Raw genomic sequence first — 17,433 nt, 5'->3', positions numbered from 1 at the left:
CATTAAACGTCACACATAAAGTGTATTTTGACTCCCGTGTTCAAACAAATAGTGTCTTGACTCCAGAATGCAGACTGAGCCAGCCATGTATATTTAGCCTGAGGCTAAGAGTGAATGGCAGCTAACAACTGCTAAACTGTCCATGAATGTCAGTTTACAGACTCTCAAGTGCATCATCGGGCATAATCTCTAACCAGTTCACCCTCAATAATCCACAAGCACTTTGGTTTGAACCTAACAAGAGCACGTGACTGGAAGCTGGCGGCAGCCTTGGACGGGAGACTCTGATGGCAACAACTAGCCTCAGACCAGACCTTGTGCTGTGGTCGGCATCGCTTTGCCTCGTTTACCTCATGGAGCTCACTGTGCCCTGGGAAGCTGCAGTAGAGGAGGCATACAAGAGGAAAAAAACAAAAACAAACGATGCATGCTGAGCAGAGGTGCGGCAACGAGGCCGGACAGCAAAGGTCAGACCAGTGGAGGTGGGCTGTAGAAGACTTTTAGCCACATCATCATCAAGGCTGCTCTGGGAGATGGGAGTGCGAGGCAAGCTCCATCGGCTGGCAGTCAGGGAACTCTCCAGGGTTGCGGAGAGAGGAAGTCGATGGCATCTAGGGAGTGAGCCGGGACGCTGGGCCTCACCGCTGAACCCTTTGGAGGTGTAGTGGGTTTATCAGTGAAACACCAATGAAGGGGGGCGCCCACTTGATCACCCGGAGGATGCCATCACTCACCTGATCGTCTCACAGGGTCTTGGCAGTGTGCCTCAAGTGTGTAACTGGGGACATTACACCTAGTCCTACAACAAATCTGATTTGAGCTAAAATCAAACTAGCCAGAATCCTTCCTTCCTCAAATACGTGGCTGGCTCTTTCTGCATCCGTGAGTCCCCAAGAAGTGATGCTGGAGGGAGGGAAGCATTTGTGAGGCCAAAACAAATCCCATACTTCAGCAGGACCTACGAAGCGTGAAGAAAGCCTCAGTCAGTTTGGGGCCGTTGATGCACACACATGCCTGAGTAACATGCTCACATGTCTTTTAAGTAACACACACACACACACACACACACACACAATGAATGCTCTAATTTTAACACCATGTAAGCTTCCCCAGTGATTAGCGGTGATAGCGCTCTGTCTTTTGTTCCCCTGCAGATGTCCTAAAGAGGACAGAAGAGAATGTTTGGACCCACCGCCTCCGTCAGGCCAGCAGAGGGGAAATCCCAGCATCGCTGCCTGTCCTCCCAATACACACACACACACACACACACACACACGACTGTCTCCTTCTACAATGTTGTGCATCTCTCTTCCGTTTTAGTCAGAAACTCGCTGAGATGGAAACACAAAGGTGAAAATGTGATTGGACCCAGTTTCTAGAGAGTTCCTCTACGACAAAAACAATCCTCTGACCTCTCGTGGTTCCGTCCAGACGGACGAGGCGACCTCAAACTGATGCGTAAAGAAACAAAATGCCTCAAAATGATGAAAACGTGAACAACATAATTGTTGTTGTAAAACCTCAATCTGCTGCCGCCAGACAGCAAACCTTAAAACCCCCAAAGCAGCTCCGCATGTACGTAGTGGAGTGATTCCCAGCATTTTTCTGTCCATCTCACCACAGTAGGACCAAGTCAGGGTTTACAGACTTTTTAACTGCAACTTTGTAGTATGGACTCACACAAGTGACCAGGAAGCAGCCTCACCACCGTCGTAGCTGACCTGTCGCATATTTTTCTTTGTACACGATGATGTAGAAGTTTACATTGGAAATATTTATACTGATACTGTAGTTTTTGGCTCATAGCGGTGACAGAACTCTTGTAAATAGGCTTTTTTGCTTTTTTTTTTTTTTTTTTACAAAATAAAGCTCAGATCATCCAAATCTAGACATCCGGGCAGCTTGTATTAAAAATTAAACTGTAATTATTTAGAGGTTGGAATCCCAGACTCGCTTGCAGTAGCAACTGCATCAGGATACTGTGATTCTGCAATAAACTGATGTATTGCCAGAGAATTCATCTGTAGTACATCACGATACTTGTACCACACTGAAGAAGTCATGCCCTTACACAAAGCAGGAATTATGTATCGACACATTAAATTGTGATGTCAGTTTATAGACACCGTCCATCAACGTCTTTAGTTAGGGACTTTTTAACACAAACTATGTAACCATGTACAAGAAACAACTTCTCTAAATGGAGACGGGTGAATCGGTTTCAAACACCAGCTGCTGTCATAAAAATGTGATTAACGCTGATTTGACCAGAGAATCTCAGAGAAGTAAATTAGAACTTTCCAGAGGCCCAACCGATGTGAGCGCTCGGCCTCCAGCTTCTGAACACGAATCAGAGCTGCATGCTTGAACTCCCATCCATCCTCATTTCAGCTGACAGTGAGATGGGGATTGTTCACGGACTTTGCCTTTTGTCTTTCTCAAAAGGCCCTCCCTCTCTCTTCGTTCTGGCTCAAAAGAGGAGCACCGCTGCGACACTATGATTGTTGAATGTGGCTCATCTTGCTTCGTAATCACGGAAATCCAAAATTGTAACTGTAAATAAGGCGTGGTTAATCTCCCAGCCCTACCTCGACTTGTTCAGCGACCGCCTGGCTGGCTTAGCACATCGATTCATGTGTATCGGCAGCTAAAAACGCTCTCTGACACGACGACGCACACGCAGCACTCAGTCATTCATCTCACAGTTAATAAGGACGATGAGCAGTTCCCATTTCTGGTCTTTTTAAAAAAAAAAAAAACCCTAAACAAAGAAACTTGACGGCGTGTTTCTGTAGATTATTTAGGAGACGCTTCGCCTGGATGTAAAACTGCCTTTTGGAACGTGGCGTTGAAGCTTAGCCGGTGTAGAAGCTTGTGGGAAATGTAACTGTCTGCGAAAACACTTTGATTAAAAACCGTCACGCGTAGTTGTTCCTGCATTTGTAGAATAAGTTTGAGCCTGTGGAACTTTTCTCTGAATTCATGTAAACTGCCATGTCAGACATGGCCAGGCTCTGCGCTGCTGACGTCGCCGTCTTTCGTTCCAGTTGCTTCGTCTCTGTCTTGGGTCTTTTGCTCTTAAGTGACCGAACAAATCCTTGGACGCCGTTTCTTCATTTGACTCCACGGAGTCGGTCACATTTTCATCTCTCTGTTTCCCCTTCATGCATCGTAGATTACAGTGTCTTCTCATGTGACTGTAGAAAAGACAAATCACCTCGGAGTATCTCCGAGGCATTTTCTGTGGTGTTGGAAAAACTTTTTGCTGTGCAACATGTTCAACTACCAAAAACATTAAATGGGGCAAAAGACGGCGGTCGGAGGAAACTCCTGTCAGGAGGACGGGGAACACAGGCACCTCTTTGGAGCTTGGATTTCTTATAAATACCAAAAACTTGTCACAGAAAAAAAAGAGAAAGCTGACACAGTAAAAGACCAGCGAAAGTTTCTGATCGAATGAGCCTCATTCATTCAGGAAAAAAAAACATTCCTCAGAAAGACGTGTTACCCTCCTGATGAAGGACGTGAGCGAGTGGGTTCAGCTGTATGAATATATTTAAGTGTGCTGACGGCGACATTTTGCAACTCTGACATATGAACAATCTGAAAACCATGGACTGATGTGTAACCAGCAGAAAATGGCCAGAAACGTAAAGTAGTGATTGACGGTGAAGCATAAGAAGAGTCGTGAAATGGCCGCTATGAAGTTGTCAAGGGAGGTTTGTGTAGCAGCGAGGGGACGTTGTAGCCACCATCCACTTTAAGAACGCAGACGAGCTGAGCCTGAGAACGTACCATTAATTTACTGTAAGACGCGCGCACACACACACACACACACACACACACACACACACAGCCTTAGAACACAACACAGTCATGAAACACACTCATACTCACGTTTCTTGACGGTTAGACAGGGAGCAAAGCCCGACTGGCCCTCCGTGAATTTTTTTTTAAATCTCTGTGCAGTTTTAACACAAGTCAAGGTGAGGTCAAGGTCGAGCTTTGAGTTTCATTGGTGCATTCGGAGTCTGAACTGGTGCAGGACTTTACAAAATCAAGCTGCCAAAAAAAAAAAAAAACACAATTGTCACTGTTTTCCACTTTCATGTGTTTCTTTTTCTTATAAATATCAGTCCTGATCATAAATATCAAACATTCATACATTTTCAGAATAAAAAATGTCAGGGTTTTTGTTTTGTTTTTTAAATAATGCCACTTGTGTTTTTAAAATTTGGGAGAAAAAAAAATTACAAAAGTGAAAAATTTGAACTGTCACTTTCTCAAATTCCCCCGCAAAAAAGAAAGGGCGCTTTTCAAAAATGTCGCCGTTAAGAAAAACACAGAATAATGGAATGAACACATGCCACACACCTGAGAACCAAACCAACAGCTTGGTGAGTCCACCGGCGTGCAGCCCCTGCCAGGATAAATGGCGTGTATTGGCTTTACAGGCCCAACACGGTGGAAAAGTGGAAAATAGAACTACAGATGTCAAAGTAGAAGTCCAGAATAACCGCTAGAGATACTCGGCTCATGCTCTGTAGGATCCAAAAATCCAGGGTTTTTTTGTTGTTTCTTTTGTGCTCAACAGTGTGAATGGAGCGGTTTTGTGTACGTAGCGTATTCTTTTACTTTTTTCTTTCATAGAAGCTGAGGTTGTAATGTCAGATTCCCCTAAACAACATCACCTTGCCAAAACATAGCAGCACAGTCCTGAGCACACCCCAAGGGGACGTGGACGGCTTCCCTGCCAGAGCGAACCATCAAAGTACAGTGAATTTATATTGAACTACAAAATGAAGTCAGATGTCTTGAGTGAATTGGCACAAGATGAAAAAGGGTGGTCGGAGCTCTTCAGCACCTGAAAGGAAGCATTCCGGACTCTTTCCTCTTGTGTTTAAGCGTTTATTTTTCTGCCCATTAACACAGTTTATCAGCCTTCAAAATAAAGCTTGCAGATTGGGGCTGTAGACAAGGTGGCTGCCGTTCTCCTGGGAGGGATGTGGATGGTTGGAGGGGGGGTCGTATTGTAATGTTCCTGTATTATAATTGTGTATGTTCTCAAGAGGATGTGAACATTGTTAGTTCTTTTGCAGCTTTTATGGGGAAAAAAACAAAACATGTTGATCTAAGTTTTTATTTTTGTTTGTTTGTTTGTTTTTCTCTGTTGTCCCGTCTGTGACATCACACGCCGGTTCCATCCGTCGATTCTGTCATTTCACACCGTCTGGTCCCAGGTGTATGGTGCAAAGACACAAATGTCATGTTTCATGAACCATGAGACGTCACTGAAATATTTAGGAGAGGCTGGTGATCATCGTGGAAGTCTGTGGGGACTAAACGGCGTTAAGTGACACACCAAAAGCTGTCATGATGTGTCTAAAAGTGGCGTGCTATTCATAGACAGTCCCATGATATCACGTTGGTCATGAAGGCACAAACAGACGCCGTCAATCATCTCTATAATATTCTGCTCTGTCCTTCCTTGTGCTGTGAAAGGCTTTTCTGTGCTTGATCGAGTTCATGACAGGAAAATAAAACTGTTTTAAGTTGATGACATCACTTCTGCCTTCCTCGTTCTTGAACCACTGTGACTCCCGAAACTGAGGAATGAGGTGTCAGATTACTTGTGGTAGGTGTTCCTCCCTGTCGTCGTGTTTTGAAGGTGCAAGTCAGCAGGCCCGCGCACGCCCGGTGACTCCTCCTCCACTCAAATACGACATTTCATTCATGACCTCATCCCAGGCTTATTAATTCCTTGGAAACACCTTTTTATTCTGAATTTTCACTGTTTATAAAGTGCTTGACATCACAATTGCACTCCTTTAACAGAGAAATCCTGGCATGTGACATTTTTAAGCTATGCTGAGGTTTGCTTTTAACCCTTCGAGCCCCCGGCGTAGTTTTGGCATAAAATGCTCCTGTGTTTTACCACTCAGTTCAAAACGGTCAAGAGGTCAGGAGACACCGAGACCTGGAGGAGCCGAGTGGTTTGGTATCAAAAACATTGCTGGAAAACTTTGCTTCAAATGTGGCTGAATTTGACTGAAGAAAGGACGCAGGAACCTAGAAAATGATGACGACGACAACAATGGCTCCTCCATTAGCTTAGCATGAGACGTTCAGGTTTGTCTGGAGAGTTCCTATATTTCACCTAAACGTTACCTGCGGCGCCTAACTTTATCTGCAGCCTCTCTCAACAAGCTGCTCTGCCGGTCCACTCTGTGTCACAGCAGTTTCCCTTTTCTTTTTCTTTTAAGTCAGACACATTTACTTTCACGCAGCAATTCCACATTTGCATCGTTTACTGCCGACTGTGCGGAAGCTGTAAACCTGTGTGGCAGGATGAACAACAGGGCCGTTCATGCACTTGAAATTTTGTGGAAGGATTTTAGTAAACTTGCTTTAGAGTTAAAATATGTGCTGTGATTTTCACCCCTTAACAGCAGACGACTCGCCAGCGGTTCAGGCTGGTACGGGTAGCGGCTGTCATGATGTCAAAGGGGAACAAACTTGGGTCTGACTTTTTCACTTTTAGTTGTTGAAGCATCCTCCCATTAGATACTCCTCCATCTACTGCCTCCCCTTTATATTTGGCAACACTTTCATTTCCAAGTTATTGCAAGAACATAAAACTCAACAGGGTGTGTCTGGTCTGTGGTCAGAGAAAAGATAATTCCTTAATATGAAACTACGATGTCTTTATATGAAATACAATAACTTTTTCGGTTCAATCTCAGTTCCTCAAACATTTTGTGATAGAAATGTGACAGCAAACGGGACAGAACTGCACTCTAGGCAGGTGTTGTTGTCATGCATTACTGTGCTTTTGTGAGCCTACGATGTAGGAAAACTAGCTTCAAGAACACCAACAGCTGATCCACGTGAGTGCACGCAAGTCTGTTTAGAGATCTGAGGACTTTCCAAATTTCAGTTTTTCAGATTTTTGGCAGATTGTCTCTGTAGAAGGAGAACATCTCCTACGTGTTCTGCGCTACCCTGTCGAAAAGATCTTAAGATCTGCAGCGTCCTGTGCCGCCGGTATCCCAACCCCTAAATTCTTTTGTCTCTGATTACCTCATACTTTAGTTTGCAGTGCAGGCTGCTCTTGCGCAACCCGTTTAAATGAATGGAGTGTCTGTATTCAAGGCTGCAGTGACGTATTGTTAATGAGACACCCACACACACACACCTGGGGAAGGCGTCCCGCTCGTGTGGGCATCCCTTGACTGAAGTGAGAGGAAGTTGTAACTGAGTGATCCCCCTGCACGCCTCCAGGAGAAATTCCTCCCAGTGTTTGTTGTGATTGTTGCATGGAAGCAGCTGCAGCAGGTCAGCTTCCACGTACCGTTCGTCGCATTCTGGGCTGAAGTTGTCATTCTCATTGACACAAAACCAGAAAGCATGTGAAGGAGAGCGCACGTCCACACCGAGGCTGAGCAAATTTTGTCTACAACCAATCAAATAATCCAATCTGTCTCAAAGGTCTGGCGAAACCCTGCTAGCAAACACAAGGCAGTGACCTCCTTGACGGAGGTCAAGGGTTGAGTTCTATTCATTCATCGACTGTAATTCTGCACGCTGACCCAGATTCTGATGGAGTCTTGATACCAAAAGGGTTAAAAAAAAAAGAGGGGTGATAATGTTAAAAAAATAAAACACACACACCATCGTTGTAACACTCACATTTCACCACGTTCCACTTGTTGATTTTGCTTTCAGTTCTCAACCCTCAGGGAACGTGATGGCATTATTTCCTTTTAAAGGTAAAAAATGACAAAAGAAAGAAGAAGAAAATCCGAGCATAAAGAACCTTGGTTGGTTAACAGCCAGCAGTCAGTGACACTGACGTGACCTGGTTTTAAAACACATCAAACTCATCACGTCAAACCTCAGGTATTCACACCTAGAACACTTGGAGGCGCTGACTTTTTTGTTTTTACTGTTTTATGCCATTTTTAAAAAGTAGAATGTTAAAAATATGACTTTTTGGTTTTTACTGTTTTATAATAATTTTTATACCATTTTAAAAAAAGTAGAATGTTAAAAATATGACTTTTTGGTTTTTACTGTTTTATAATAATTTTTATACCATTTTAAAAAAAGTAGAATGTTAAAAATATGACTTTTTCCCAGCTATACCACCCGTATGGCCTGAAAATCAATTACCAGTTTAACATATGTGTTGGCATGTTAACACAGCTATGAGCCCTCGCATCAAATTCAGCTGCATTTCTTTGATCTAAATGTACTTTTTCTTCTATTTTCCCTGCGTAGTTCATATTCTCTGCTTGTTTCTAATTATAAAACCACTCGAGTTTCTATTTCTGATCGTTCTGATTGTTCATGCTTGTGTAAACATGATCTTGAACCTGATCGGCGTGGGGGTGGCGGTGTTACACACCTCTGTTGTTTCCCTCGTAATGCAAATGTGCTCAGTCGTCACTGAAGGGACAAATAAAACAGAGAAATTAACCATGAGCAGGACGGTGGGACGGCTCCAGCTCCTGACATCTCTCAACACACTTAGACACCTACCGCTCAACGATGAAGGTCCTTGCTTCTCTGGTGAGTACCGACAGGACTCCTCACGCTAAGCTGACTTGGCTTCTCTCAACTGCTGGTTCAGGTTTGTCCTCTTCTTCAATGCTGCGGGCGACAACTTTTTTTTTTATAGCAAATGTTATTTTAAATTAAAAAGTTTAAAAAAAATTGGCAGTAGCAGGACCTTGAAATATTTTTTTTTTGTGAAATGTGATATTTTGGATTTACTCTGTTAGGATTTTGTCAGGAAATATTCTACGTGTCAGTATCAGGACACATTACATTACACCTCACCTCTGTTGTTAATCGGAAATTTAAAATAAATTCACAGGGTGTCACGCTATGGTGAATTCAGAAACTCACCAGTTGTCCATTGCAGCTTTAAGATGAATGCCTACAAATCCACTGCGATACTGGAAGCGCCTTTTTCCAACATCGATATCTTCTATATCTGCTTTGCGTCCAAGCTAATTGTGATCAAATCGACTGAAAGAAGCCAAACATTTCCTCGTCTCACTGTTTGCTGTCTTGCTCTCATCAAGACAAAATTAGGAATGAAAATTCAACCCACGAAAAAGAATTTATGCAAAATCAGTGCTTGAGCATGTTTTTGATGGCTCGCTGTGGGAACACACGACGTGATGTCACACGCGTCACCCACTTTCTGAGCTTACAAAGATGGCGTTTTTTTTTTTACCCCTCCTGCATGATTTCGTTATGACTCCAGACTGCAGAAAGAGCCAGCCACACGGCAGCTAACAGCAGCAAAACTGCCCCTGAGCGCCGCTACCAAACCCTCCAGGTCATCGTCTGGTATAAACTGAGGCTTCTTCCTCCAGCTCGGTGCTCTGTGGCCCACAAACACTTTGATTTGAGCTGAAAACAAACCACTAACCCTCCTGGCTCCTTCCCATGCAGCTAGCTGCTACATTCAGTTGGACCAACTGGTCTAAGCTCATTCATGGTGCTGACCCCAGTTCGATGCACTTGAGGCTTTGAAAATTGACATTTTTGCTGTTGTTAGCCATCAGTCTCCATTAGCTTCCAGCTAAATATACGTAGCGGGTTGTTTCTGCATTCTGCAGTCACCAAGAAGTGATGCAGGAAGGGGAAAGATCTTTGTGAGCTAAAGACGGCTATCAGTGGGAACTCGAAAGGGAAAATTTAGTTTTTCGGTGAAGTTTTGCACTAAAACTTGCATCATCTCAGTTTATCATCCTGCCCGTCCCACAGAAGCTTGAGTGTGATAGCATCAGACGCTTGTATACCTGCTAACTGCTACCTAAAGAAACACACAACTATGGACAGGCGAGAGTGAGAACTGCTCCTCCACAGGACTTCAAACATGCCACTTTTCTCTCATGGGGCAAGTTTGAGGTTGAGCGGGGGAGCAGTTGATCGCCCGATAGGGGAACAGCGATCCCTCACATTCATTCAGATGTGGGACTGCATTTGAAATCAGCAGCCCTGCTTATTTTTTACAGGACCCCTGAAAATCATTGTCCGCATATTCTTGAAAAGAACTCAAAGGCTTTGTCAAAAGTGACCTTTTAGAGTCTGCGGTCAAAAATCGAGAATTACACAAAGCTTTCAAAGCCTCACAGCAGCTGGTGGTGTGAAGACATCAAACACACACATACACACACACAAAATCTACAAGTACTTACAATATTTCCTTGCTCATCTCTGATAGTTGATAGTAACAGAAGATGAGAAATGGCTTGGCTTTGTTCGTGATGTCATGAGGTGACTCGCTGAAGTGGACGCTGATGACGACTCACTCCTGTCCCTCTGTCTATCTGCAGCTGGTTCTGGGACGTTTGTGGGCGGCGTGCAGCACCCCAGTCTGTCCTGATGACTGTACATTCACAACAAAGTACGAGCACCTGGACTTCCATCACGTGTCGGACCTGAAAGGCTCATCAGTTGCACCCTGGGACCTGAAGTGAGTTCCATGACTTTCTTCTACTATAAAGACCTTTGCAACATGTTACAGTAACTCCTGAACCCGAAAAGGCCATTTTGAGATAAAAGCCCTGTCCTGTTCACTCGTACCTCCACACACATAAAACTGACACAGGTCCAGTTTTCTTCATCCAAAAAAAACCAAAACGGAGCCTTAAGGCTAATGAAACAAAGGCAGATATAGAAAAACAACCAACCAGCTCTCCCTCAAACTGAAAACGCTACAATTCCAAGACCTGCTTGTCTTGAGAACTGCTCGAATCGTCTCCAGAGTCGAGAATCATGAAGTACCTCAACAGGGATGTTCCAGCTGAGTGAGAGAGAACAGGACCTGGGAAGAACACTGCTTGAAAATTTAAAAAAAAAAAAAAAATCCTGTGAGGATAAATGGAAAATATCAAGCCTACATATGGAATAACTAGGTTGGGTTTAATTTAAATAACAAGAGTTATCGATGAGCTTTGAAACTAGAAGATGGGGGCCGGACCCCAGAACTTCCTCCTGTCCCTGCAGGATTTGAATACTCATAGCTGCTGATGATTTTGTTTTGTACTTCTGCACTTCTGTGTCATTCCCCCTTTTATATTACATTTTTTTTTAAGTTTAATATGCAATAAACTAAACTATTGGCGGGCCAAAGTGACCCAGAAAGCAGACTGATCAGTAGTGAGTAGGACTGGACGTGTGAGGGTGGTGTTTGCCTGCTTTAGGAGAGACTGCATCCCGGAGCAGTGAGGGTTTCTACCAAAGCAGTTCTTTACTGAAGTATGTGCTCGTGCACTGATGATCGTATTCAAATGCTGTGCAGGACGAACACCACCGATGGCCGAGAGCCTGAGACCATTATGCATGCCGTGTGCAAGAAGTGCATCATGAAGGATCTGATCGCCAAGCCAATCTACATCCAGATTTCTGTCTACAAGAAGGTCCGGAACGGCACCGGCGGAGCCGCCTGGTGCAAGTGTCCCTACGACCTGGCTGTGGGCTGCACGTGCGTCGCAAAGCATCAGCAACACCCTGCGGACTTGGACAAGTCTCAGTCCTCCACATAGCAGCAGCTCCATCACAGCTGGAGCAGAAAACACATCTGCATACACGGCACCTTTGGGATCTTGAACACTAAAGAAACTGGGATTTTATTTTACATGAAAGAAAAAGGCACCAATTCCTTGTAGTTGTTGAACAAAGCTATTTTTTTTCGTTGTTTATCTCAGATGTGAATACATCGAATGCACTTATTGATTGGTTCCAATTAAATTCAGTTTTGATATATCACACCGCTACCGTTCAAAAAGTGGAAGCAGTCACAGTCGAGGTTGAATATGTGTCAGTGACATGTTGTTTGTGTAAACATGTGATGGAAATTGCTTTATTTTGGTGGCATCACATGATGAGGAATCTTTGTAAGGCCTTTAAGGCACCAAATGTATATTACACGCTTATTACATGTATCATGTGGGCTGTAATGACCAAGACCTAAAAATGTGTATATTTGTGTTCAATACAAATGTGTCCAATATTCGTTTTGCATCATGTGCAAATAAAGACCCTCCCTAACTTTATTACATCTACATTTTGTCAGTGTTTTTACTTTGAGTGTAAATTAGACCGTTCCAGCTATGTGTGCACACTGGGGCCAGAAGTGTGTATACATGTGGGCACCCTTAGTTCCAAAGAAATTAAATGACAGTGCCTACAGCCGACAGCACATCTGAAGACTCCAGCTCAGCACAAACTGGTCTGAAAGACCTGGTCCTGCCTCCACTCAGCAGGTCCACAATCAGTTTTTCCAGTTTGGTGTAAACCAAAAAAATTAGATCACGGTGATTTGATGAGGTAAATACAAACGATGCCATAGGTTATTGTTGTTATTGGATTCAATTTAGATTCTATATGTTTGTTATCTAGAGTGAGACAAAGGAAAACTTAATTTGACAGAATATCTGTAAACATTTTTCTTATTTCATAAATATTTTTTCTTTTTAACCTATATTATCCTTTCACCTTACTCTCTGTAAATTCTGCTGAAACTATTTGAATTTGCCCAGTGTGGGATGAATAAAGTATTCTTATTCTTATTTTTCTTATCACAAGTAGTTGTAAATAGTTATTTGCGGTCAAATAAGTTACAAAGGAGAGCAGCAGTTATAAACATCATTCATATGTCAGTGTTATTGTTTACTGTTGTCATCTTTGGCCTGTTTTTGTATCATTAATTACAGTAGGCTGCTGCTTTTCATTGTTATATTTTTGTCAATTCCAAATGGAACTTAGTAAGTACAACCTCCAAAAATTACAGCCTCCAAAATAAAACGAACATTAAAATTTTTTTTTTTTTGACCTGAACATTTTAAACCTCACGCAGGCAGGATTTACTGCATTAGTCTTATGTAGTTTAATTACAACCGGGTCTCGAGCTGTGGATTCGATTAACCGCTTGTGTTTTTCTTGTGACAGAACGAAGCAGGCAGCCCGGGTCAGATGTTTCTACTTCCGGGTCATCTGTTCCTCCTTTCCTGTTGGCCTTTTGTCGTACGCGGTAGGTATCTGTCGAGCTCTCGGTCGAAAACAACAAAAAAATCGGTCTTTGTCGTGAAATTACATCACTTTCGTGAGATTTGTCGACACCGCTGTGGAAATGTGGCCGCTCGGGATCACTTGAAGTTGTATGTTGGTGAAATTGGCAGTAAAATATCGGAAGTGTCGGGAGTTGGTGAGCAGCCGCGTGCGGTCGTGAGGTTCGCTCCGCATGCTAGCTGCTATGCTAACACGCCGCACTCGCCCCTAAACATCTTTCCTCCGTTTCTGATCAAACTGACATTTGAACGTTGTCTACTGCGGTGTATCTTACTGAATCCTTCATTATTTGAAGAAACTCGTGTCAGAATTTTACGTGTATTAACTTAAACGTTAGCAGAGCCTAGCTAGCCGATTAGCATGGGAGAGAATGCAGTCATAATTTGATATCAATTTCAGATTTGTAGGCGACCTGTCCAACATTCAAACATGCAGAACGACGCCGGCGAGTTTGTGGACCTCTACGTCCCCCGCAAATGGTGAGTGGAGTCGGAACGTCGGTAGGACCAGCAGGTTTACGCCTCCATGACATCGTTAGACCTGTAACGACTGGTACTGCTAACCGGTTTGCATTCTCAGTGTGAGGGGGGCTGTCAGCTCCAGACCTAAGTGGATTTCCTTTGACAAAGTAAACTTCATCGATGTTTGAACTGTAATTTGGGGGAAATTGAAGTCAAATCCGTCCGGGGTTCTATTGTTCTTTATTATTCCCATTACTGAGAACTTAATTTAGAATATGAAAATGATAGGTTTGAATTATGAAGTTAATGTTTGTAAGTCCTGGAGGTTTTACTTGTGTAAACATTCATATGCACCTACTTGTTGCCGGTGCTCTGATGATGAACCACCCTGTTCTATCTTTAAGCTCTGCTAGCAACAGAATCATCGGAGCCAAGGACCACGCCTCCGTCCAGCTCAACATTGCTGAGGTAAATATGCACCTACGTGAGATGCGTGACTGTGGAGTTTTGGAAGGACCTGAACAGTATTTTGCTGCAGCCTCACCATCTGTGGCAGATGAAGAGTTTACTCAGGATCCAATTTCTTGTTGGTTCTTTTGATGAGATTTCTGCGCGGGGAGCACGCTTGCATCCAGAATCTCAGGGATGTTCAGGGATAACATCTGGACATGGGCAAATGAAAACATCCTTTGTATAAAAGAAGCTTGACCATCTGACCTCCGCCACTCATCTGTCTGTCAGAGCACGTTGGCGGTCTTAAGTTCAGGGGGGTTTGATTATGAAAGATTGTGCAACCTGGAACCTGTTGTGGAGTCCCATCACCGGGGAAGGTTTTCATCGATGCGCAAATGATCTGAAGCAGAGGCCAAACCTCTCTTCTACCGCAGCAACACCTGGTCAGCATGAACCGTAAAAGCAGTGATTATTGTACCAGTTCCTACACTGGCGTCCGTGCAATACCAGAGAGTGTGTGTGTGTGTGTGTGTGTGTGTGTGTTGGCTGGTTGTACTCATCCGGTGTCTGTTGGTCTTCTGCAGGTTGACAAGGTGACCGGTCGCTTCAACGGTCAGTTCAAGACCTACGCCATCTGTGGCGCCATCCGCCGAATGGTGAGTCTGAGTTGGGCTTCCGCTCGTCTTGTAGAGCAAAAGTGTTAACTCTTTCACTGCCAGCACCAGAATGTATTCAGTGCTGTGATCATGAAAACTGGACTGTTCAGGAGAAAGTTAATGTGCAAGTTTGCTTTTTTTTTCTTTCTTTTATACTAGCAGTTGAATGTGTCCCTCCCCCCTTAAACACACACACACACACACACACACACACAGCTCTTGATCAGGAGGAACTGGTTCTGACCCGAGTGTGTTGGGTGCTAATCCTCTTTTATTGCTTTAACAGGGTGAATCTGACGACTCCATCCTGAGGCTGGCAAAGAACGACTCTATCGTTGCAAAGTAAGAGAACGTTGCCACAAACACTGTGTGTGTGTGTGTGTGGGGGGGGGGGGTCAGAGTGAGGTGGTTCTTGTTAATCTGCAGTCGCTCAAGAGGTTGCTCTGCCGCCATCGTTTGCATTGTAAAGATTTATTCAGAGTATTTGAGGCGTGGCAGCAGTTTACTGTGGCAATGAGCTGTAGTTTGACCACTGCTGGTGTTTTTATCGCCTAATTGGAGTTTTCTGAGCCTGAGTGGTAGGAAGATGTGGCTTCACTTCACGCTGGTCAAGTGTCAGCAGGAGCATCTCAGATATTTACAGGAAGTTGCAGAGGTTGTCTGTAATCTTGGTCCCCTTCATTTTAGTGGGCCTTGTTTTTCAAGTAAACGCTCCACTGCACACTGCAGTTTTCGTTCAGACTCAAAGGTCACATGACGATTTCCATCCAGCGTGAGCCTAAAATGACTCCGGCTGTGTATGAAAACTGGATCCTGTGGTTTGGTTCTCTCTCATGTGGATCCTCTTGATCAGGATCCGTCTCCAACTCTGGAACTAACAACCTCTCTTTTGCTTTGCAGGAACTTCTGAGTGTGAAGATGTTGGAAAATTTGTAAAATAAAATGGGGAGAAAAAAAAACAAGTCACTGGTGTTGTCATTTTTAAAGAATCTTTGCCCATCAGAAGATTACCTACCAACTATTCTGGTGAGTTGGAACTTTTCAAGCAAAAATGAGAAACTTCTGCTGTTCCCAGGCTCTCAAGTATTTGGTCTCACATCTGCAAAAACATCTGGACGCTAGGAGCAACGTTAGAAGCTGTTGGAAACGTTTTTTCTGGACTCTGGGAATTTTATCAACCACACATTGACACACGTGGGTCTCAGACGGTTGGTTGGGTGTTCAGGATTCCTGGTGCCCGTCTTGCAGGTCCCGCCTGACTAAGATGGAGGACGTGAAGGAGGCCTGAGAGATTTTGCCAGAATGATGTTGGCTCCTCTGTGTTTCTGACATTTTCCAGCGTCAACTTCATGTCAAGTAAAGAGTGAATCAAACCATTTTGAAGATGAAATGAAGGCCTCAAAATGCATTGGGATCATTGAATATTGAGTCTTAGAACAGGGTCCTTGATGTCAGTCAAAACCCGGAAATCTTGGCGTTCAGTTTTTTCCAAGTCTAGGCAGTTGAAAACAAGAGGGCACGTGGTCGTCCCGGGAGTTTATGAGTAAAAATGTCCGAATCGTGTCACAGCGTCTCTCCAGATGAGCGGATTACTGGGTAACGTGACTGAAAATAAGACTGAAGCATCCGCTTCTGTTTGGACGGGAAAGAAGAGGACGCCCCCAGTGGCACAGCAGAAACACGAAAATAAGATCAACACGATTAATGATGTTTCAAATAGTCCGACGTGAAGCCCAAGAATAATCGGGGCAGAATAGAAGAGTGTGCGAGGACACGTGATCACCGAGAGCGGCCGCTCGTTCTTCATCGTTTCTATGCTGTTCGCTTATTTTGGACACCAGGGGGCGGCAGAGGGCAAGAAACTGTAAACTTCAAGCGCCTGAGAGAATACATCTGTATGTAAATATATATTTAATGTGTATATACACCTATATATCTGTGTATATACACATGTATAGTTCATACATACTATGTATATAGATATAGATAGATATATAGATTTAGGCAAATTATTCAAACAAATGTTCTACAAGTTGTAGAATGAAACGTTAACTCATTGTTTTTTGGGTGCAGTTTTCTAGCAGTCAAATTGTTTCCTTGGTTTTCTCAGACATAAATGATCAAAAATTAAAAAAAAAACAAAAAACTGTAATGACTGAGGGTTGCGGACCTGAAGAAGCCCACAGGTATTTGACACGTTCAGGTTCCAGTTCTGAGACATTCCTCTTCAGCAAAGGCCGGTCTTGCTTTATATGTGGACGCACTTGTTAACTCGTAACAACGGGATCCTTGACTGTGAGACCGGGCTGCTGGGTGTCAACAGGTCCAGGGTTTTTGACCTCTGACTTTGAGACCGGGCTGCTGTGTGTCAACAGGTCCAGGGTTTGTGGCCTCCTTCCTGCGTGGCCCTGCTGACTTCCAGCTGACTGGCGCACGTTCACGATCCATCGTTGGTCTCGCAATTGAGGCTTTGCAGCGTCTCCAGTTGATCGTCGCAATAAAACGGGAGTGTCTGGAGTTTAAAGAGGGACAAGATGAAGAGCAGTGACATGCTGCAACCAAGTATCAAATACAGAAGCTTAAAAAAATACTTTAACATTAATACTAATACTAATTATGGTCATAAGTGATTTCAACAACATTTAACTCACAAAATACAATCAGAGATAATGGCCTAAACAACAGGAGTCACAGAGGAAGGAAGCACCCTGGCTGGTCAAGCTGCTCGCTCTCAGGCCAGACTCAAGATGATTTGCTAACGTTTCTATAGTTTA

The 17,433-nt window shown here is 43.7% G+C and overlaps 3 protein-coding genes across 7 annotated transcripts in view; all 3 read left to right on the top strand.

The window, feature by feature from the left end:
* The window catches only part of LOC147255421 (cryptochrome-1-like), a 38,394-nt gene extending 32,829 nt beyond the window's left edge, over nt 1-5,565 (top strand). For both annotated transcript variants that reach the window (XM_086213135.1, XM_086213134.1), the window contains exon 15: nt 1,155-5,565. In XM_086213135.1, the coding sequence (XP_086069261.1) occupies nt 1,155-1,163 (9 nt within the window). In that variant the 3' untranslated portion in view covers nt 1,164-5,565. The remainder of the gene's footprint in view (nt 1-1,154) is intronic.
* A 396-nt stretch (nt 5,566-5,961) lies between these two features.
* LOC147255420 (uncharacterized) lies at nt 5,962-11,941 on the top strand. 3 transcript variants are annotated; one of them, XR_015117832.1, is made up of 3 exons: nt 5,962-6,129; nt 10,353-10,492; nt 11,321-11,941. XR_015117832.1 is itself a non-coding variant. In XM_086213137.1 (3 exons), the coding sequence occupies exons 1-3, from the start codon at nt 8,551-8,553 to the stop codon at nt 11,562-11,564; spliced, it is 405 nt and encodes a 134-aa protein (XP_086069263.1). In that variant the 5' UTR covers nt 8,497-8,550; the 3' UTR covers nt 11,565-11,941. The 3 variants fall into 3 exon arrangements, 2 of the variants coding, with proteins under 2 accessions (XP_086069263.1, XP_086069262.1); XM_086213137.1 differs by lacking the exon at nt 5,962-6,129 and adding an exon at nt 8,497-8,571; XM_086213136.1 differs by lacking the exon at nt 5,962-6,129 and having other exon boundaries at nt 10,299-10,492.
* Nucleotides 11,942-12,974: 1,033 nt separating this feature from the next.
* On the top strand, nt 12,975-15,625 carry rps21 (ribosomal protein S21). Of its 2 annotated transcripts, XM_086212528.1 has the most exons (6): nt 12,975-13,051; nt 13,489-13,568; nt 13,955-14,018; nt 14,588-14,659; nt 14,946-15,001; nt 15,560-15,625. In XM_086212528.1, exons 2-6 carry the CDS (start codon nt 13,519-13,521, stop codon nt 15,567-15,569), a joined length of 252 nt encoding a protein of 83 aa, XP_086068654.1. In that variant the 5' UTR covers nt 12,975-13,051; nt 13,489-13,518; the 3' UTR covers nt 15,570-15,625. The 2 variants fall into 2 exon arrangements, with proteins under 2 accessions (XP_086068654.1, XP_086068655.1); XM_086212529.1 differs by lacking the exon at nt 15,560-15,625 and having other exon boundaries at nt 14,946-15,005.
* The last annotated feature ends 1,808 nt before the right edge of the window (nt 15,626-17,433 follow it).

Source organism: Aulostomus chinensis, chromosome 9 (genome assembly GCF_037954235.1).
Source record: "Aulostomus chinensis isolate RoL2024-O1b breed Wild chromosome 9, RoL_Achi_v1.0, whole genome shotgun sequence".
Lineage (NCBI taxonomy): Eukaryota > Metazoa > Chordata > Actinopteri > Syngnathiformes > Aulostomidae > Aulostomus > Aulostomus chinensis.
The sequence above is the reverse complement of the archived record's forward strand: the minus strand, read 5'-3'. Positions and strand labels throughout refer to the sequence as shown.